The 23,159-nt window shown below is 35.7% G+C and overlaps 3 protein-coding genes across 3 annotated transcripts; 2 read left to right on the top strand and 1 right to left on the bottom strand.

Annotated features, from left to right (window-relative positions):
• Positions 1-7,560: 7,560 nt before the first annotated feature.
• On the top strand, positions 7,561-11,844 carry LOC130973520 (biotin carboxyl carrier protein of acetyl-CoA carboxylase, chloroplastic). The gene is made up of 7 exons (XM_057898086.1): positions 7,561-7,801; positions 8,213-8,266; positions 8,507-8,661; positions 8,808-9,123; positions 9,216-9,287; positions 11,248-11,313; positions 11,514-11,844. Exons 1-7 carry the CDS (start codon positions 7,649-7,651, stop codon positions 11,535-11,537), a joined length of 840 nt encoding a protein of 279 aa, XP_057754069.1. The 5' UTR covers positions 7,561-7,648; the 3' UTR covers positions 11,538-11,844.
• A 2,001-nt stretch (positions 11,845-13,845) lies between these two features.
• LOC130973151 (uncharacterized) lies at positions 13,846-15,482 on the top strand. The gene is made up of 2 exons (XM_057897572.1): positions 13,846-14,469; positions 15,030-15,482. The coding sequence occupies exons 1-2, from the start codon at positions 14,002-14,004 to the stop codon at positions 15,072-15,074; spliced, it is 513 nt and encodes a 170-aa protein (XP_057753555.1). The 5' UTR covers positions 13,846-14,001; the 3' UTR covers positions 15,075-15,482.
• A 2,105-nt stretch (positions 15,483-17,587) lies between these two features.
• On the bottom strand, positions 17,588-23,159 carry LOC130974232 (glutamine--fructose-6-phosphate aminotransferase [isomerizing] 1). Its single transcript, XM_057899021.1, has 12 exons — positions 23,055-23,159; positions 22,622-22,931; positions 21,454-21,626; positions 21,200-21,311; positions 20,557-20,702; positions 20,240-20,404; positions 19,618-19,978; positions 19,268-19,518; positions 19,059-19,173; positions 18,462-18,717; positions 18,220-18,388; positions 17,588-18,043 (listed from the first exon to the last, which is right to left on the bottom strand). Exons 2-12 carry the CDS (start codon positions 22,866-22,868, stop codon positions 17,960-17,962), a joined length of 2,079 nt encoding a protein of 692 aa, XP_057755004.1. The 5' UTR covers positions 22,869-22,931; positions 23,055-23,159; the 3' UTR covers positions 17,588-17,959.

Here is a 23,159-nt window from a genome sequence, read left to right as displayed (position 1 = left end):
TTTTTTTTACGATCAACTTTTATAACCTCATTACACCGACTTGTACCTCGTCGTTTTATCCTGACAACCATCTAGGTCGGTTCATGGGATTTTCACGTTTTGTCGAGCTTAAGTCGGCGTGTTTCGTAGAAAGACTTAAAAAATAGAAAGGAGTTTATAAGAGATATTGTAAATGAAAAAAAAAAGATCTTTATTGATTGGGGAGGTACCTTCTTTACTACTAAGGGTTTTTAATAGCCTTTTCCCCTTAGCCTCTACTATGATGCCTCGTTAAAAACCCTTCTCCAGAAAAAACCCTTTGATTTTGGGAAAAAATCATGAAGTTGGAAAAAGAGTACATCAGGGAGTAGAGTTCGCTTTTTAACTATAGTACCTTTTCATATTACAAGCATGCCACGACCTTGGGAACTCAGTGCCGTTCAGGTCGGTCACTTTGTAATAACCTTGTCCTAAGACTTCCTTGACTTTGTAAGGTCCCTTCCAATTAGCAGCGAGTTTTCCTTCCCCTGATTTGTTGACTCCAATGTCGTTTCTGATTAAGACCAAGTCATTTGGAGAAAATGTTCTTCGAATGACTTTTTTGTTGTACCTTGTAGTCATCCTTTGCTTCAACGCTGCTTCTCTTATCTGGGCTTCTTCTCGGACTTCTGGGAGTAAGTCGAGCTCCTCTTTGTGCCCCTGTAGGTTTCCGATTTTGTCATGGAGAATTACCTTTGGGCTTTGTTCATTGATTTCTATTGGTATCATTGCTTCTACGCCGTAGACTAGTCGGAAGGGTGTTTCTCCGGTGGTGGATTGGGGCGTTGTCCTGTAAGCCCATAGCACTTGGGGGAGCTCTTCGGCCCAAGCTCCTTTTGCCTCTTGTAATCTTCTCTTTAGCCCTGCCAGTATGATTTTGTTGGCTGCCTCGGCCTGCCCATTGGCTTGCGGATGCTCCACCGAGGTGAACTGGTGTTTGATTTTCATACTGGCTACTAAGCTTCTGAAGGTAGAATCGGTGAATTGGATTCCATTATCTGTAGTAATGGAATAAGGTATCACATATCTTGTGATGATATTTTTGTAGAGGAACCTCTGACTTCTTTAAGCGGTGATGGTGGCCAATGGTTCTGCTTCTATCCATTTTGTGAAGTAATCTATTCCCACGATCAGGTATTTGACTTGTCCTGGCGCTTGGGGAAAAGGACCTAACAAATCCATTCCCCATTTTGCAAAGGGCCATGGAGAAGTGATACTGATGAGCTCTTCTGGTGGAGCCACGTGGAAATTTGCATGCATCTGACATGGTTGACACTTTTTTACAAATTCTGTGGCATCTTTCTGCAAGGTCGGCCAGTAGAATCCAGCTCGGATTACTTTCCTGGCTAGTGACCTTGCTCCGAGATGGTTTTCGCAGATCCCACTATGTACTTCCTCTAATACCTCGGTGGTTCTTGAGGTCGGTACGCACTTTAGTAATGGTGTTGATATCCCCCTTCTGTAGAGAATATTTCTCACCAAGGTGTAGTGTTGTGCTTCCCTTCAGATCTTTTTAGCCTCTTTCTCCTCTTTAGGAAGGATGTCGAATTTCATGTATTCGACCAAGGGGTCCATCCATCCGAGGTTTAAACCGACTACCTCAAGTACCTCTTGTTTGTCTTCTATTTTACTACTGAGGGTTCCTGGAGGGTTTCTTGGATCAGGCTTCTGTTGTTTCCTCCCGGTTTGGTACTTGCTAACTTGGATAGGGCGTCCGCTCTGCTGTTTAGATCCCGAGTTATGTGTTTAACCTCGGTTTCTGCAAAGCGCCCAAGGTGCTTCAGAGTTTTCTCCAAGTACCTCTTCATATTTAGGTCCTTTGCCTGATACTCTCCGCTTATCTGGGAGGTCACCACTTGTGAGTCGCTGTATATCATCACCTTTGTAGCACCGACTTCTTCTGCCAGCTTCAATCCAGCAATCAAGGCTTCATACTCTGCCTGATTATTTGAAGCTAGGAATTCAAATTTTAGGGAAACCTCTATCTGGGTTCCTCTTTCATCTACCAATATTATGCCTGCGCTGCTTCCTGTTTTGTTGGAGGATCCATCTACATAGAGTTCCCATGTAGTTGGTTTTTCCTCCTGATCCCCTGCGTATTCTACAACGAAGTCGGCGAGGCATTGGGCTTTGATCGCCGTCCGAGTTTCATATCTTAAGTCGAACTCGGATAGCTCTATTGCCCATTGAACCATTCTCCCTGCAACATCCGTCTTTTGGAGGATTAGCTTTATGGGTTGGTTCGTAGGACTCTTATTGTGTGAGCCTGAAAGTAAGGTCGTAGCCTTCGTGAGGCTATTACTAAGGAGTAGGCAAACTTCTCTAGTTTGTTGTATCTTAGCTCAGGGCCTTGTAGAACTTTACTGATGAAATAAACTGGGTGTTGTCCGACCTCGTCTTCTCTTATCAGGGCTGATGAGACAGCTTTGTCCGCTACGAATAAGTACAGGACGAGGTCTTTTCCAGATACTGGTCGGGTCAGAATAGGAGGTTGGCTTAAAAACTTTTTGAATTCCCGGAACGCCTCCTCGCATTCAGGAGTCCATTCAAACTGACATCCATTTCTCAATAAGGAGAACAGTGGAAGGGATTTTAGTGCCGATCTTGCCAAAAATCTGGAGAGGGCTGCAAGTCGGCCATTCAGCTGCTGAACTTCTCTCAAACAAGTCGGGCTTTTCATCTCTAGGATGGCTCTACACTTATTGGGATTGGCTTCGATCCCTCTTTGTGTTAGCATAAATCCTAGAAATTTCCCTGCCTCCACCGCGAATGCACACTTTGCGGGATTTAGTCTCATCCCGTGCAGCCTTATGGTGTCAAAGACTTGTGAGAGGTCGGACAAGAGGTCGACTTCTTTCTTGGTCTTTACAAGCATGTCGTCGACGTATACTTCCATTAGACTCCCAAGGTGAGAGGAAAACACTTTATTCATCAACCTTTGATATGTGACTCCTGCATTCTTTAATCCGAATGGCATGACCACGTAGCAGAAATTAGCTCTGGGTGTGATGAATGATGTCTTCTCCTGGTCTGGCCCATACATTGGGATTTGATTATATCCCGAGTAGGCGTCCATGAATGATAAGTATTGATACCCCGAGCTGGAGTCCACTAGGGTATCAATACTTGGCAGCGGATAAGGGTCCTTGGGACATGCCTTATTTAAGTCGGTATAGTCGACACACATTCTCCATTTGCCATTCTGTTTTTTGACTAGCACTACATTGGCTAGCCATGTTGGGTACTTGACTTCTCTGATGAAGCCAGCTTCCAGGAGTGCCTGCACTTGTTCTTCTACTATTAGGGATCGTTTTGGGCCGAGCTTGCGTCTTCTTTGTTGTACAGGTCGGGATCCCGGATAAACCGAGAGCTTGTGGGACATAAGCTTGGGGTCTATCCCAGGCATGTCGGAGGCCTTCCAGTCGAAGAGGTCGGAGTTATCTCTTAGGAGCTTAGTCAATTCTTGTTTTAGGGTTTCCCCTAGGTTAGCTCCTATATGAGTATTTTTCCCTTCCTCTTTGCCGACCTGTACCTCCTCGGTTTTTCCTCCCGGTTGTGGTCGCAGCTCTTCTCTGGCCCTTGCACCGTCGAGCTCTATTGTGTGAACTTCTTTGCCCTTTCCTCTCAGATTTAGGCTTTTATTGTAGCATTTCCTTGCCAACTTTTGGTCTCCCCTTACCGTTGCTATCCCCGCTGAAGTCGGGAATTTCATGCAAAGGTGGGGAGTAGATACCACTGCTCCGAGTCGATTAAGGGTAGCTCTGTCGATTAAAGCGTTATATGCTGACCCCACATCAATGACTATGAAGTCTATACTCAGAGTCTTTGATTTTTCCCCTTTTCCAAAGGTGGTGTGGAGGGGCAAAAATTCCAGTGGTTTTATTGGCGTGTCACCTAATCCATACAAGGTGTCGGGGTAGGCTCTTAATTCTTTTTCATCCAACCCTAGTTTGTCAAAAGCGGGCTGAAAAAGAATGTCCACTGAGCTTCCTTGGTCTACTAAGGTTCTGTGGAGATAGGCATTTGCCAGGATCATAGTTATTACTACTGGATCATCGTGTCCAAGGATTATTCCTTGCCCATCTTCTTTTGTGAATGAAATGGTAGGGAGGTCGGATGACTCTTCTCCGACCTGGTAGACTCTTTTGAGATGTCTTTTGCGAGAGGATTTGGTGAGTCCCCCTCCCGTGAACCCTCCTGAGATCATATGGATATGTCTCTCCGGAGTCTGCGGCGGTGGGTCTCTTCTATCCATATCGTCTCGCTTTCTCTTTCTATGACCGTCCGACCTTTCTATGAGATATCTATCAAGCCGACCTTCTCTAGCCAGCTTTTCTATCACATTTTTAAGGTCGTAACAGTCGTTTGTGGAGTGACCATATATTTTATGGTACTCACAGTAGTCGCTGCGGCTCCCCCCTTTTTTATTTTTAATGGGTCTAGGGGGTGGCAGTCTTTCAGTGTTACAAATCTCTCTGTATACGTCCACTATAGAAACTTTCAGAGGAGTATAAGAGTGGTATTTTCTTGGTCTTTCGAGACCGAGTTCCTCCTTTTTCTTGGTTTCCCTTTCCCTCTCCATTGTTGAGGGAGGGAGCCCAGGTCACCAACTCAGGTCTCTCAACTTAGCGTTTTCCTCCATATTAATGTACTTTTCAACTCTTTCCTGTACATCACTTAGAGAAACGGGGTGTCTTTTAGATATGGATTGTGAGAAGGGACCTTCTCTGAGTCCATTGACTAACCCCATTATGACTGCCTCTGTGGGCAGGTCCTGAATCTCTAAACATGCTTTATTGAACCTTTCCATATAGGCTCGTAAGGATTCTCCGACCTCCTGTTTTATTCCCAGGAGGCTCAGTGCATGTTTCACTTTGTCTTTCTGGATAGAGAACCTCATCAAAAACTTCCTTGAGAGGTCTTCAAAACTAGTAACCGACCTCGGGGGGAGGCTATCGAACCACTTCATCGCTGCTTTCGATAGAGTGGTCGGGAAAGCTTTGCATCGCGTAGCGTCGGAAGCATCAGCTAGGTACATCCGACTTTTGAAATTGCTCAGGTGATGCTTTGGATCCGTGGTTCCGTCATAGAGGTCCATATCGGGACTTTTAAAGTTCCTCGGAACTTTTGCCCTCATTATGTCCTCGCTGAAAGGATCCTCCCCTCCTAAGGGCGGCTCTTCTCGTTCGTCACGGGAGTTGCGATCTTTGAGGGAGGATTCTAACTTTAAGAGTTTTCTTTCTAACTCTTTTCATCGTTCCATCTCCTCTTTTAGGTTCTTTTCAGTTTCCTTTTGTCGCTCCCGTTCTTGTTCCAACTGTTCCAGGCGACTGTGGACTAATCCCATGAGTTCAGTTACATGGGATGGTCCCTCTTTCTCTGATTCGCGCCCTTCTGAAGAGTTTACCTTCGGGTTTTTTACTCCGGAGGTACCTTCCCTGTGTTGATCATTGATTTCTGGGTGGAGGGTGAAGTCCGCATCGTTATTGCCTGTGTCCAGATTCTCTTGCTCAGAATCTGGCTCCACATGACCTTCTTCGTGGGATCTGTCCGCCATCAGTGGTTGATCTCTCGGGTCCCCGGCAACGGCGCCAATGTTACGGTGGGTAACCGGAGATTAATGGGCTAAATGGCGTTGGTTGGCCCAAATGTGTGAAGGAGGAGGATTCCGAATGGGTCTGCAACTCGGGGGCCTCCGTCCGACTTGTTCCTGTGAGGAGAAGGGGGTGGTACCTGCAAAGACACTCCGATGCCTAAGTTAGCAAGAATGTGAGCAGGTCTAGAGAGTATTGGAACTTAGAGATACCTGAGGGGTGTCAGTGTATTTATGGTGGTGAACCAATAACCACCGTTGGAGTAGTGCCATATTTTTAGGATGTTAACCGTCCCATTATCTTAGGGAGGTTAAGATATGGCTCGTGGAAGTGGTTAGAGAGATTCTAGGGGCAGTTACTCATTTGAATGAGTGTTTATCCGCCAGCTAATCTCGTGCCCGACTTCTTTAGAACAGGTCGTGGTGAATACCGACTTCATAGGATGAAGGTTGGTACTGGTGAGACCCAACCCTTTGGATTAGGTCTTTTGCTTGATCCTGGGCCTTTGTTATTGGGTCAGGGTATGAACAATATCATTAAGAGGCACAAAATTACGTGAGAATTAGGAGTGTTTATGATGTCCGAAATCTGGCTCTAACTTAGGACATATTTTGTTGAATTTGAATTATATTTTAGCCACCCGTCTTGATCTAAAGTTATTTTTAAACAAAAATATATATTTTATAATAAAATTAATAATATTTTACTATATTTTTATATTTTAATTAATATTTTTTATATTATACGATATTATTTTTATTTAAAAATAATTTATTTTACTATAAATATAATATACTTTAAAAATTTGTATATACTAATTTTATATCAAATTGACTTTTAATTTATTTTAAATTGTTTTTTAATTAGGTCAAAATAGACTGATGATTTTTTAAGATAAATATAAATCTACTTATATTCAGTTTAACCTGACCAATAAACATCCTAATGAAAATCATAGAAGAGAGAAGGATGAAAGAGAGAGATTTTTATTAATCTCATTTTTTAAATATTGGGGATTTATTAGTTTTTGTTTTCGAAAATTATTTTCACGTGACACTCACACTTATGTCAGTTGGCTACTGTTTCGCATAGTTGGAGAGAATAATTTAATCAATTACTTTGATGGCTAGAGTCTAATATGATATTTTAAAATGATCAAATGCACTTTATTCTTCAAATAAAAATTTGTTTGAAAGTCATTAAATTATTAAAAAAAATTTAATTTTTTGGTGTGACAAATTTTTAATAATAAAAATAATACTAAAAATAATAAATATTTTTAAAAAATTATATTTTTATCTTTTTAAAAAAATTACTTAAAAACTTTTAATATAATAAATAAATACTTTTATATTGTTATATTTAAATATTAAATTATTTTTTAAAATTTTACTTTATATTTTTTTAACAAACTCAATCAAACAAATCCTAAATAGTGATGGGCGAAAATGAATATTCACTAAAAAATATCTTTACTTTAACGAAGTATTAATGATTCAATTACTAGCTTAGTAAAAAGTCAAAAACTTTACAATAGTAGCCAGGAGGATGCCTAACAACATGGCAACATTAATCACCTTACTCATCATCAATGACAACGATCAATGCTTTGGTCATAGGCAAAAATAGGATTTAGCTACTATATGTGGTCTAAGAACACAATTTAAAGTTTTTAGAAATAAAGAATTTTAAATAATTTGTTTTAATAAATATACAATAAATATATTTAAAAATTAAATTTTATATCATTTTTTATAAAAAAAAATTTAATTGATAACTTTATTATGTGTCTCAAAGCACATGTTAACTAAATCCTAAATATTTTTTAAAGTAAAATATAAAAAAATAGAAATCAAAACTAAAATAATTAAAAAAAATACCACATACACACTACACACAAAGAAGAACAAATGGAATAGTGCACGTGGAGAGAGAAGCAGAGGAAGAAAAGGAGCATTGCTGTTTTGTGTTGCTGAATTGAATGCTAACCTCTAAACTTGACACTCCACTCACTCATCCCTTTCATCAACACAACAATGGCATCTTCTTTCGCTTCAACTGCTTCTTCCGCATCTTCTTCGCTTCCCACTCCCTCAAAACCCAAACCCAAAATCAATCATTTCCGCTTCTCTCACTCCAACCTCTCTTTCCGTCTCTCTCCTAAACCCAACCTTCCTTTCCTCACCAAGGTACCTTCTTTTCTCCATTTTTTCATTCTCGCTCTTATCAATGCACTAACCCATATCCAAATTCGCTTCCTTTTTCACTTTTTCCCTTTTAGGGTTTTGCTTAATGTACCACTTATTCCCCTAACTAGCACTCTTATTTACTTAGCTAATTTTGGGAATTTGGCACTTGTAGATTTTATATCTTGCATAATTCATGTGCTCTATGATTGGGGAGAAAAGAAATTAGCTTAATACTTTGTTTCATTTGGTAATGATTAGTGTAAGGTTTGAGTAACTAGGCACTAATTTGGTCCTGATATGCTGTGAAGGAATTGAATTGATGTGAAGAATTTTTCTGCAAGCATTTTACTGTATAAGATTTTCATGATATGATATGACATTATATGTTTGTATGTATCTGTGTATGTATAGGGATCCCCACCATGTCAAATTGTATGCCCAAGGGTGAAGGCACAATTGGATGAGGTACCATAACACTCCCTTTGTTCCTATGAAGTTTTTCTTGGTTTTGGTTGGGTAATGTGTTCCATGATTAAAAAAAAAATGCATCAATTACCAAAAAGGCGATTATACTTGTCGATTGTTGAATGAAGTGAATGATACATAATCTGATAGCCATTTCATGCCTATGAGTTTCTTCCTCTTTCCATGTTTGTTTTCCATTTTCAATTATTTTTAATGCTCCTTTTTTGCATCTGGAACAAGGTTTCTCTTGATGGTTCCTCAAATGCTGTCGCTCCTACAACAGCCAATTCAGAGGCCGAAGCGACTGCCAAACCTTCGAGTGGAACATCGTCTGGAGTCTTGGCTTCTCAAGAATCTATCTCTCAGTTTATTACTCAAGTTGCAAGCCTTGTCAAGTAACCAACCAGATCTCTTTCTTTTACTAGTAATTACTAATTAGTGAATAAGCTTCCAACGATTCTAAGTTTCATGTAATAAACTAAGTGGTGATGATAATAATAATAATAATAATAATAATCAATTGCTCAATTTTCTTCTGCAGACTTGTTGATTCAAGAGACATTGTAGAGTTGCAGTTGAAGCAGCATGACTGTGAAGTAATGATTAGGAAGAGGGAGGCTATGCCTCAACCACAGCCTCCTGCTCAGCCTGCCATGTACTATCCACCCCCATCACTTGCAGCGCCACCTGCTGCTCCAGCATCTTCTCCAGCACCTGCCCCAACTCCTGCTACCCGTGCAGCATCAGCTTCTCCACCTGCTGCAAAGTCAACTAAATCATCACTTCCACCTCTTAAATGTCCTATGGCAGGGACATTTTACCGCAGTCCTGGTCCTGGTGAACCTCCATTTGTGAAGGTAGACTTCCTTAAAAATTATTTATTTATTTTTTTGTCATTATTCTTTGTTCCCTTTTGTTTCCCTCTTACATGTAAGGACTCTTTATTTAGGTTGGAGACAAAGTAAAGAAGGGCCAAGTATTGTGCATCATTGAAGCGATGAAATTGATGAATGAAATAGAAGTAAGTTCGTACATATATTTTTGCAACATTTGATTAAAAGTGTGTTCCATGCATTATGCCTTCAGAATATGAACTTATTGGGCATGCATGCATGCTTCACAAGTCTTATCATCTCTGTTTGCATCCTCATAGTTTTGATTTTTGAATATGGTGCTTCTAGTTCTTTTCCTGCCGCATTAGAATAATGTCCCGCCTCCCCCCTTTTATGGGTTTACAAGATTTGTTTTACTTTAGGTAATTATAATTTTCCTTTTCTCCTGGCATGTTTGATAATTTTAATAATTTTTGGTACGGCTTTGTATCTCTGAACATTTGTTTATTTTGTGATATGATAAAACATTCTTTGGTATAAGAAAAAAATTGAGATTAAGTTTGCAAAGCAAATCTTCTGAAAATTCTCAATTATTGGGTATCAATTGATGAAGCAATGAAATGCTTAATGAAGTCCCTAGCACATATCTAATGCATTTTGAGCTTTTGAGCCAATGGATATGGAAAATAGTGATTAAGTCCTGATAGCCAATGTCCTTCCTCATCATCCTCTATACTAGATAGAATTTTAGATCACATCATGAACAGGATGATGATCAGTAGGAATTGTAGGTTGAATGATTAAGGATGGTAGACCTAGCAAAAGATGATTCCATATAAGAAGAATATCATTGGAATTGAAGCAGATATACAAAGGAGTACGGTAAGGTCTAATTCCAAGATAGAACAAAAACTTAAACTAAAACAATACAAGAAGACAGAGTTAGGCTTATGAAGATCTGACACTTAATTAATTATGTCACACACATAACGAGAAACATCCATTGTGATTGTCTCATGCTTCAGTAGGTATACCTTGCTCTACATGGTACCAAGATTTCAGTTTTTGATAGAATTCAACGGTGTTTGGTTGTACATCTAGATAGATCATTTGCTTTCGTTTGGTATTTTCTTTTTGTCCTTTTTCTATTGAAAGAGAAACCATTCAGTGTGTAGCACTGTCAATGGCTACTAATTATTGATTAATTCTCTGAAGTGAGTGCCTTGGAAAACTACTTGCAAGTTGCTTTCTAATACTCAAATCCCACCATGAATAGTATATTGCTTGACTTGTTTATGCGGTGCATGTTGAAGGTTGAGATTTAAGGTTCTCAATTTGCTAAGCGGTCTTCATTCCTCTCTATCGACTTTAAAATATGATTTAAGTGATGCCTTTTCCCATGAAAGATATGCTTTTCGGAAAGAAGATGATATCAACATAAATGAGGAAAGGGGGAGTATGTGGGTTGATCTTCTGCACTTTAGGGTCTTTTTTCTTTTTCAGTTTTGGTAGTATTTGCTCCTTGTGTCCTATTGAATCTCATTCCTGGAGTACTCATCCATGTATCATAATATGCAAATAGTTTTTCTATAAACTTTGCTTCATAGGACTTTTAGTAATTGCTTGATTCAGAGTACTTTGAACGGACTCTTGCATTTTTGGGTTTGTGTATGTGTTTTAGTTTTGCTTTTTGTCTTTTTGTGAGGTTACTGGTTCTTCACGTATGTATATAGAATTTGTTACAACGAGGTCCTAACATAATAATAAAAAAAAAGTATCCCGATAATAGCTATAATTTTTGTCCTGCTTAAGGTGGAGTTTTTTCTTGTGTTTTATGAGTTCTTATGTATAAAATAGGTATACTTTACTTCTTTTATGCTGGTGGTTATAGCAAAGCAAAGTGCAAAAACTTGTTGAATTATTTAAGGAAGCGTTATGGTTGACATTTCCATCAAATGAACTATGCAATAAAAAATTGCATAGTGCATGCAGTAAACTAACTTGATTTTCTTGGTTAGTAACTATGGGATGCAAATTTAAAAATCAATGGGAGATGCATAAGTTGTAGCATTATCTTCACTTCACAGTTCTTCAGATTTTCTTTCCATCTTGAACTACAAATTTGTGTCTTGTGTGTGTATTATACAGGCTGATCAATCAGGAACTATAGTCGAAATCCTTGCAGAAGATGGCAAGCCTGTTAGTGTTGACATGGTAAGTACATTCTAGGTCTTCAACTAAATACTTCTTTTGTTCCCCTTAATCTCGCTGTGAAAATTTGATACATCCTTCTATCACCATATCCAGATCCTAGTTATATTCAGATACATTGATCCGAGAATGTAAAAAATTTTCAAAGTAACAGATTAACTTGTCCATCATCATTGTTTTGATTTATTTTTGTTCCCTTGCAGCCCCTTTTTGTGATTGAACCTTAGAGCTTCAGAGTACAATCATTGAAAGAAGATATGAAAATGAAAGTTATCTGCAAGTCTTGGTAGTTTAAATTGTGAGAGGCTTATCATCGTTGTCGTCGTCGTCGTCGTCATCATCATCAGAAGTTAGGAAGATTTTGGCCTGAAATATTGGAATGGTACAGTTGAGAGGAGAATTACTCGTCATAATGGATTTATTCCTTATATTTTTTCATCCCTTGTTGTACTTTACACTGATTTTTTACTTTTTAATTTATAACGAGCTAGTTACATGGTGTTTTTTATTATTATTATTTTGTTTTCCTCTCAAGTTGTTAATCTTCCAAGGAAGCATTAATCCCTTTGATATTGATTTCCCGTAGCATATATTCTTTTCTTATGATTTCAAAAATACCAAATGGGTAGAACATTATCAAATCTTTTAGCATATTGAATTCGCATTTCTATTGATGTTCTTGATATATAAATGTAATCACTATTGTTTGATTCCCTTTAACAAATACTCCTCCTATGTCAAAATTCTTAACTAATTTCTAGCTGTCTGGCAATACATTACTGTATTTAGTGGTCCTAACTATGTTCAGCATTACTTTTATTATTATTATTATTATTATCTTTCAGCTTTGTTCTTTGTGATTGTATAGTTGGTTTCTTTTCTTCCAAGATTATGCAGCTTACACGCCTGGTAAACCAATTCATTATTAATTTATTACTCAATGAGGAATGCTACAACTCATTTATTATCAGGGAGGAATAAAATGGACCATAACCATAAGAGATGTCAGCCATGTGCCAAACTTATATTTTATACCCATTCTAATCACCTCAATCTTGATTGATACCTGTAGTCTATTTATCTAAACCAGTATATGATGTAACATATAAGTTTCTTTTTCTTATTTTTATTTTTTTAATCGAAGATACTACTAGATAATCACTAAGTTTGCAAAATATCTTAAATAGTTTGTAATAGTGAAAGTTGATTGCAACTTCAAACGGAATTTATCAATAATACAAATATACAATATTGGGGTTAGAATTTCAGAATAGTTATTTGAGAGAGTTTTATGTTTCAAAATTACATACGTTATGTATAACTATGCTATGTGCACTAAAATTTAGCTATTAAATTAATTACTTATATAAAATATATGTTAAAATATAAAATATATATTAAAAATAAATTAAATACCATATATATTTATACATAAATATATAATAACTGATTTTGTAATTAATTTTTAGTGTGTATATAATGTTCTTGGTATATATGTATATGTATATCATAAAAGAAAATAAGTTACTATAATTCGTGTTATTTATAAGGAAGCAGAATTTAAAGTAGTTTTTTTTTAACTAACAATCAACTAACATTTCTCTTTTCTTTTAAATAGTTATTTCAATTCCTTAATCTTTGTTTATTTACTACTTTGTTACTGATGGTTGGTTAAAGAAAATTTGTTCTCTAACAAAAGTACAAAACTGATAACTGATTAGATGTGTAAAATATTATATATTATTAATGAATTGAAATTAATTTTAATTTGATAACATGATCAAGTTGTGTCCAAGTTGAATTTAGAAGCCTACGAAAACAATACTTTGCTTAAAGTTTTAAATTGTCTAACAAATTCTTATACTATATTCTAATATAAAGATATTAATTTGCTAACAAAGAAGAAAAAAAAAACTGAAACAGGTATATGTTAAGCTTTTTGTTCTAGAACAACCCCCATCTTTACTTTCTTTAGAAACACAAATCTTTAACTGAAACAAATAATAAAGTTTCGGTGGAAATACTGAATTAGGCATTATAGATCATCATGAGTTAAAAAATAATAAAAAATAAGAAAAAAATATTAATAATATTTATTTATTTGTTATTATTATTAGCAGTATGTTAACTAAGAAAACACACACAAAAAATAAACTTTAATAAAGATAACACTTTATTAACATAAGTATTTGTTATAAATAATTTACACATAAATTTTAAATTTTCACTTTTATTTATAGTTATCTATTTTATCAATAAATGGTTAAGACTAAATTTAATTAATAATTCAGATCAAATGTTTAAAATTTTTATTATGAATATCAAACTTATTATATCTATTTAAATATTTTTAAATTTTTCTAAACTACTCTTTATAATTCTACATATATTTATACTAAAATATTTTATGATTTTTTAAAATAATTTCACTCTAAAATATTATACCGTTAAATCTAAAATATTTATTTTCTCGTGGCAAGTAGGTAGGTAAATAAAAAGAAAGAAAATGAAACAAACCAGACAAAAGAAATCTAGGTTCTCCCATAATCCCATTCATTCTTCAATTCTTCTTCTGTTCCCAAAATTAAAAAAAGAAAGAAAAGGAAAAAAAAAAACTCGGAGAAGAGAAAATTACCAATAAAACCACACAAGAGAGAACCAATACAAACCATCCATCCATCCATCAATCCCATGGCTGCTGCTTCTTCCTTTTCATCACCAATGATTCAGATTCAGTCATTGATTCTCCTCTTCCTCCTTCTTCTTCCTTCATCATTATCATCTTCTTCTTCTTCGAATTCTACGACCATATACGAGGTTCTCAAATCGAAGGGTCTTCCCGTGGGTCTTCTCCCAAAAGGGATCACGAAATATTCAATGAACGATTCAAGCGGTGAATTCGAGGTGATGATGGAAGAACCTTGCAACGCAAAGTTCGAGAACGAGGTTCACTACGATTCAAGCATAAAGGGTACCTTAGAGTACGGTCAGATCGGGAAATTATCCGGTATTTCGGCGCAGGAACTCTTCCTATGGTTCCCCGTTAAGGGGATTCGTGTTGATGTTCCAAATTCTGGGGTTATACATTTTGATGTTGGTGTTGCTGATAAGCAATTCGCAGTTTCGATTTTTGAGGCTCCTCCTGAATGCACACCTCAGGTGAGAAATTATGGAATTTGCAATGCCCCCATCATTTCAAATTTAGATTTTTCTTTCTCCACCGTGGAAATGATTGATTTTTTTAATTTGTTGGGTCATGGGTCTGTTGAAATTTTTGTTTTTTCTTTCTGGGTATTCGAGATTTATGGTTTTTGGTTTCTGGGCATGTGAAATTTATGAGTTATTTTTTGTCACGGTATATTTTCCCTGTAGCTGAGTTTTACATGTTGTGCTTGTTGGATTTGTGAAATTTATGATCCTTTTTTGTTCCGGGAAGGAGATTCATGGTTTTCTGCTTCATGGGTATGTGAGAATTATGATTCATGGTTTTCTGCTTCATGGGTATGTGAGAATTATGGCTTTTACTTCCCCATTTTAGCTTAATTTTTTCAGCTGGTTAAAAATGAATTGTATTCTGGTTGTTAGTTATGTGAAATGTATGATTCTTTTTTCTTCTGAGAATTCTAGATTTATGGTTTGTGCAATTTGGTTATGTGAGATTTGTTAGTCATTCTGAATATGTTGCCCTAATTTCATTTGCTGTTTCAAAATTTGTTCAGCCTGATGCTGGTGAGAGTGATCAATCGCTGTGGTCAGTTTGGTAGAAGATAAAAAGAATGTTGCTGTTATCTTTTTCAAGAACTTGCTCTATCCCTGTGCTGGATCTTGTTCTTTTCTTATGTACAGTGAAAGTCTTTTCCTTTTTTTAATTTTTTGGTCGAATCAGTTACCTGTCTCCAGCAAGGGTCGAATGATGACAATTTTGGTGATGAAAAAAACATTGGATCCTTGCATCATTGCATAGAAGTTTTTATGGCAAAATCTTGTGACAGACTGGCATGTTGGTTCAGGTTGATGATTTTGCTAATAATATTATCAAACAGTTAATACCAAAGATTTTACCCTTTTACTATCTTATCTTTTTTGTCTTGTTAAGTTGCAAGTGTTTCTCAGCTGTGTTATGTTAGACTAATGGACTTGGCCATATTAATAGTAATAAGCAAATTATGAAATTAATATGTTGGTGATGAGTCTTGGGAATTAAGGTGACTCCAATCTTTAATCACTTGTTCCTTCAATAATTATGGGGATTACTGTTTGTGTTTGTGGCAATCTTTCGGCTTAAGTTAGTACTTTAGAGCGCCAAATCAATTTGCCAATCCAAAAGTGAAGAAAATTTTAAGAGTAAAGTATCGTTTTTGTCCCTAACGTTTGGGGTAAGTTTCATTTGTGTCTCTAACGTTTAAATCGTCCTATTTGTATCCCTAATGTTTATAAAAGTGATTCAATGTTATCCTACTATCAATTATACTAACAAATCAGATTATATTTTTTAATTATTTTCACTTGGATGTATTCATTCTCAATTAGGTCTCACTTGGATGTGTTCGATTTTAATATTATACCCACTATTTGTGTTTAGATTCAATTATGTCCCTAGAAAAGTGAATTATGTAAATATTGTAGGAATTAGTTTCAACTTTTGATGAGCTATTTTTCGAAATGGATCATCGATTCTATCCCAGACATTTGTATTCTAACTTCAAGAATAGATTTTTAAAACTCAAACTAAAGCGTTCATGATGTGTAATTGACGGCAGGATAACATTGAATCACTTTTACAAACGTTAGGGATACAAATAGGACGATTTAAATGTTAGGGACACAAATAGAATTTACCCCAAACGTTGGGGACAAAAACAATACTTTACTCAAATTTTAAAGTGGGATATTTCGAATTAGCCTAATTTGCTAATTATGAATGCATTATATTTTCTGTAAATATTTGTGTATAAATTGTTGGTGGTCATTCCTTTCTGCAATATGTTTGGGCATGTCCTCAACACTATAACAAGATATTATGATAACGGAAATTGCTTCTTTTACTTGATGACGACAAAGGATTTTTATATTGACAGTTTCACACGGTCCATAAATTTTAAAAAATTGCTGAAACATGTTGCAACTTGCAAGTAACTTATCTGTTGCAACAAATTTGCAACCTCTTTTATATTTAGATCTTACTAAAGTTAGTAAGTAGTGACAGCAACATGTAACAAACTTTGAAATTTAGTAATTTATCCCTCAAATAAAAAAGTTGTTCCAGACTTCCAGGGTGCATTGTAACTTATTTATAAAATTAAGTTACGTTTTAGCACAACAAATCAAGACTAATTGAGTTAGGGCCTTTGTGTCCCGACAGTTATATAAACTAGACTAACATTTGTACATTGTACGGAGAGCTATATTAATTATATTAGTATAAATTTAAAAATATTATATTATTTAAGAATTAATTAGATAATATATAGATTAATCTTAAACTTAAAGATTCATTTGTAAAAAAAATTTAAATTTGTATATAATTTAATATAATTATTCAAAAACAAAAAATATAAAATATAAAAGTCTTGTGAAGTTGGCCTCTTATTGACTTATATGTGTTTTTTAATATTTTTATATAATAATTTTTTTTATATACTTTATCATAAAATATAATCAATTATAAGAAGATAGTTTTTTTTTTTATTTATTGGTGCGAACATTTTTCATAAACAAATTATTCAGACATTGAAAAACATTATATTTGTTTGTTGTTATTTTAGAATAGATGATGCTCTATAGTGTAATTTTAAAGTTTTTCTTTAGTGTATTTGGAGATAATTTAAAAAAAAAAATAGAAAAAAAATTGAGAATAAGAATACAAAAAATGAAGTGTATAACATTATGAATATACTTTATTAATCATGATACATTGAAATATATACATAGTAAACAAATGTTGATGTGTTATTATACACTTTAAATATTTATAATTAAAAAATATTATTATAGTTTTAATATAAATAATAATCATATTTAACCATTATTTTTTAGTTCAATTGGGTAATGATATGCACTAAATTTAATCATTTTTGTATCATTATTATGTTGAAATTTATTATTTTATTTTACAATATTATAAAATTGTCATATATGTAAAATTGCTGACATAGTACAATCACATAAATAAACCAATATGTCATAAGCTCATTTTATAATAAATTTGTATCAATTTTTATATAATAAAAATAGATAGATAGAAAGAAAGATGCTAGAACAAACGTGTAAACACCTCTGACTACAGAACCCGATATTTTCTTTTCTACATAACCAAGCCTAAGCAACAGAGAAGGTTTCCATTCCCAGATTTTGGTATATAATAGTACATCAAAGTTATAATAACCATACTGAATAAATTCTTCAAATACCTCAGAGTAAATGGTTCATGTTCTGCTCTCGTCCTCATGAAAAGCTGGCTCTATTGATGGAACAATCCGCCTACATCTATCAGTAATTTACAATGCTTTAGTATGTATAGTACCCTCAAAAAATGTCAAACTCAAAAAAGGTCTATTCATCATCAGAAATCATCACACAAAAGAACAATAAAGAGGGCCTCTATTTCAATTTTTGTCAGAATCCAAGGAAGGAAGTGGAATCCATGAGTCTACTGTGTAGTGACACTCTTGGCAAGATTACGTGGCTGGTCAACATTGAATCCCCTCAGTACAGTGAGATGATATGCCAGTAACTGCATCAAAACCAAGTAATCTTTTAAATACATAAGACATAAATCTTTTAAAAGGAAACCAGGAAAAAGTACTGCAAAGCTTGAATCTTTTAATTGTTGACATTTGAAACATTTGCTATAAGCTAAAATAAAAGCAGTAACAAAAAAATAAAATAAAAACATGTCAACAAACATACCTGTAAGGGAACTACATTAATAACAGGTTGAAGACAGTCCTCAACTTGTGGAACTTCAATTACCCTAACAGTTTCACTAGGGCTTACAGAAGAAGCATCCCCTTTTGAACACATAACTACCAGGCGGCCTCTGCGGGCAATAAGTTGCTGAATAACAGACTGCTGCTTGCTGTCAAAGATAAAATAAGATGTCAATATCAAATTCCTAATTGCAGTTCTTGAAGCTGCTCAGCACTACCAACCTGAAGCAAGCATCGCGCGTGGCTATAACAACAATTGGGAGAGTTTCATCCACTAATGCTAAAGGACCATGCTTCATTTCACCAGCAAGTATCCCCTCACTGTGCATAAGTGCCACTTCCTTTACTTTCAAAGCTCCCTCCAGAGCAGTTGCGTAATTGTATCCTCTCCCAAAGACAAGAAGTGACTGCTCAGCACTCAATAGCTTTGCGAGATCTTTCATTTCCTGATCAAGCTTCAGCACCTCTCTGACTTTATCTGCAATCCCAAATGTGAGTTAGATTTGCTTCTACACTTGTTGGGGTAAAATTTATGTGGAATTTGATACCTTATTTGATGAATTCCTCATAAAAAATCGTTCAAGCTTATCACTACTTTCCCAGAATTATCTCGTCAATATGATTTCTAAACCTTATAAATAAATGGTATGCTATATGCATTCAGTCTTTTAGTCTTATGAAGAAAAAGAAACATGATCCATCAATCTCATCCTCATAAACTAGAGTCTCTACTGGATCTCTTGATGCAGGAAGCCATGAACTATACACCACACTAATGTACCCAAATTGCTGTAAAATGCTCAGCCAAGAGAAACTCACTTGGCAAGTCAAATAGACCATCTATTATGGCTTCTCTTCTAGCTTGATTGGAGAGTGTATCACCTCCTATTGCAAGAGCCAACATGGCCATCACCACTATTTGACTTGTGTATGCCTACAGTGGTAAAATGTGTAAGAAAACCATTGATTAAACCAACAAATATATAAGATGAAATGAGAAAACATCATCCTTCAAATGCAACATATACCTTGGTACTTGCTACACCTATCTCAGCACCAGCATTTATATGAACACCGCAATGAGTATTCCTTGCAATTGCACTACCCACAGTGTTTGTTATTCCAACACATAGTGCACCATTGTCTAAAGCATATTGCAGTGCAACTAGTGTGTCATGAGTTTCACCGGACTGACTAACAAAAACAGCTGTATCTTCTCTGTATATTGGGCCCTGCCGATCCAGTAGATCACTAGCAATCTCCATAGTGACAGGAATACCTATAATTTAATGTACACAATGAAGCTTGAAACATCACAAAAATGAGCATAATCTTTATCTGTAAAACTTACTAAAAATTAAAATCATACAGCACTAACCAGTAAGTTCTTCTAAGATAGGCCTTGCTGCCAAAGCAGCATTATAACTTGTACCACAACCAATGAAAAGTATCCTTCTACTCCGCCTAATTGTTTTGAGGTGATCCTTTAGTCCACCCAGCAAAACAGACTTGGATTTGCTAGATCCTCTAAGTATAAGCCTCCCCCTCATAGTGGTTGTTAGAGATTCTGGTTGCTCATTAATTTCCTTCTGCATATAATGTTCATAATGTCCTTTGTTTATCTGCTGAACCTCCATCTCAAGGACAGATAATGCACGGCGCACTGAAGCAATTTTTGTAGGAGAAGCAACACGTTCTCCCTTGTCATTTTCAAACTTCAAAATATAAACCCCCCCTTCCTGGAACAGCCATTTTCAAGTAAGTATAATATATCATCAACTAGCTGGAAGACAAATCCATGCACCATATGCAACAAACATAAGAGTGAAGCTATCATCTGAAAAATATTGATAATGTGAGCCATACCGAAATCACGATAAAAATCGTATGAAAAAATAAATAAATAAATAAAAATTTGTGGAAATATTTGCCAAAGCCAAATACCTATATTGAGACATTCGTTAATTAGACAAACACCTTAGTTAATAGTTGGCATGTACCTTGAGATGAACTACTTCACCATCTTCAATAACTAGCACTTTTTTTGTATGCTCAATCACAGCATTGGCGTCACTAGACAAAAACAATTCCTTGGGGCCTCCATCTTTTGATAGGGTTTTGTTGTCATCAAATGCAGAACCATTCTCCTTATTTTCTGTCATTTCCTGAAATTGGAGCACTAGTTTCTTTAATCATCCATTTATTGTTAGTGAATTAAAATCAGAAAAGTCAAAACCAGAAAAGATCCATGAAATCAATTTTCACATGGATCGGTCTTTTAAGAAAATTTCTCTCTACTAAATTGCATTCAACTTACTTTAACACCTAGGAGCAGTGGGCTACCACGCTTGCACGCAATCAATTCATTAGGGTAATGCGAACTTTTGAAAATAAGGGCATAGGCTCCTTCAAGATGCCTCATAACTTCCAGAACAACTTGACTAAAGGTAACAACCTGGCCATCTGCAACATAACTAAAACAAATTAATATTTTCGATACAAAAAAGAAAAGAAAATTGATCATATCCAGAACTAAATGAAAATATTAATTTTGTAAAAAGCAGCCTTGCATATTGAAATGGTAACTTTGTCTTTCTCGACCGTTCTTTCTTCCCTGTCACAACTCATATAGACCTTATGTCAACAGAATATCATGAATTAATCATGCTTTAGTCTGTGTGGGATAACTCTCAGGGGCCTTCGATAAAACAGTGTAACGAATAAAGGTTTGCGAAACTCCATATCATAACCCTATAAAGTCCATGTAATTAATGGCTATTGAGATTCAATAACAAACCAAAGTAACATCTAATATAAAATAGCTTAGGAAACACTTTGCAACAAGTAGGCACCAAAAATAGCAAATGAAGAGGGAGGGAGGGAGGGGGGGGGAGATAGCACTTAATGTTTTATGTATAACATATAAAACATTACATGTGTCTTTCACCAATGCAATTTACCTGCTGCTTCATTTGCTTTATCATAAACATACTTTGCTAGCTTTGGAATGACTTCTGTGTCAGTGTCAGATTCAAAGATGAATCCATGTCGGATGAGTGTTTCTTTCAAAACCTATAAATATAATAAAACAGAAATGAACCTTAGCAACATGAGTTAGAAAATCCTTCTCAGTGAAGATTTGCATAGCATTTTTAGCAACTCTTAATTAGGCAAAAAATAACAAAAAGCACAATGAAATAAATGATAGTCATACCTCGTAGTTAGTGATAACTCCATTATGAACAACTAAGAATTCATTTCCGGGACCTGAGCTCTGTGGATGACTGTTTCTGGGAGCAGGCTCTCCATGAGTGGCCCACCGGGTGTGTGCTAATCCAGCATGAGTGGAAAATGATGCCTCCAAGTTTAGTTCCAATTTAGACACATCTGTTATTGTTTCATTGTTGAAAAAACAAGGCAGGGTAATATCAGTACTTTGGTCTGGGTTATCACCAAAGGTTGAGAAGAAGGCATTAGCCAACATTTTAAAAACAAGACTGTACCGGCATATTGAACCAGTTGGACTGATTACATTTCTGTTTCAAAACATTATTCAATTCAACCAGTTGCACTTAGATGGTCTCGCTATTTGAATGTCCATTTTCAAACTAGGGCTCCACTAGCTACTTACTAACTAAATAGTTATCATATCAATCAACTGGATTCAATTTTATAAAAATTGAAAAACGGCAACAAAGTCTATTTTCCGGGAACTAAAAGGTAGCACAAAAATCATGCAACAAAAGCACTAGCCTGCACTTCAGAAACAACACCAAATTAAGTAGATTGACTGTACCCATTTTTTCAAACATCATCTGGTTTTAACTCCAATCCACCCCCAAATTTAATCAGCTGAAACTTGAAGCAATACAAAACAACCAAAGGCTTCACGAGTTCATTCTATTAGGCTGCGTTTGGAAAGGGAAATTGAGACTGAAGAGTGAGAGTCAAAAACTAAATTAAGTCTTTGGATTGTGTTTGGTGTAAAGAGTATCATATTTGGTTTAAGATAAACATAGAGACTGAGAGGTACATTTGGAATTTGAAATATTAATTGAGAGTATTTTTGGAAAGAAATGTTATTAAAATTTTCATCTCAATCTCTCAAGAAATTTCAGCTCCAATCCCCCAGTCCTAGTCCCAAGAAACAAACATGATCCAGCTCGGTTCAGAAAATTTATCTACCCTAATTGAGAGAGAAACATCATATACAGTAGCAAGTAGCACAAAACTCATCATCATGATCATCATTTTCCCTTCTGCTAAAATCTGGTAGCTAAATTACAAAGCTATACAAGGAACAATAAACACATTACACCACAGAACACAAAATTGACAATGTAAAAATGAAATACGCAAGAAATTGAATTGGAGAAAGCAACCTTGGTAGACAGATTTGACGAGGGACTCGATGTTGCCTTCCTGGCGAAAGACGATAGGAGGAGGATCGGAATCGGAAGCGGAAGCGGAGGAGGCATGTGGCGCGGGTTTTGGATCAGAGTCAATGGCGATTCCGGCGGAATCGTAACCGCGATACTCCAAACGGCGAAGACCATTGAATAGGACCTGCAATATGTACCTCCTCTCCCTATTCACGTTGTAATTGAGATACGCGAATATCCCACACATTTTCTCTCTTCTTCTTTGATTGTTGAATGTTCAATCGAGGTTGACACTTCCTTTTCTTTCCCCCTTTAATAATATAGAAGAGGAGGATCAGTTCTGGAATATTATAAAATAATAGTGTATTGTAAGTGATTTTAATTTAAATAATAATTGTAATAAGCGCCCAATCATTTTGACTTGTGTAACAACCTTCACCGTCACCGGTTTCCTCCCAATTTCCGCTCCCCAGAGGCAGTGAGGGAAATGGTGTGTTTTGCTTGCGATTCCAACTTCCAACTTCCTTTTTTCATTTTG

Source organism: Arachis stenosperma, chromosome 4 (assembly GCF_014773155.1).
Source record: "Arachis stenosperma cultivar V10309 chromosome 4, arast.V10309.gnm1.PFL2, whole genome shotgun sequence".
NCBI lineage: Eukaryota > Viridiplantae > Streptophyta > Magnoliopsida > Fabales > Fabaceae > Arachis > Arachis stenosperma.
Note: the sequence above shows the minus strand (reverse complement) of the source record. Positions and strands in the feature narration are given on the sequence as shown.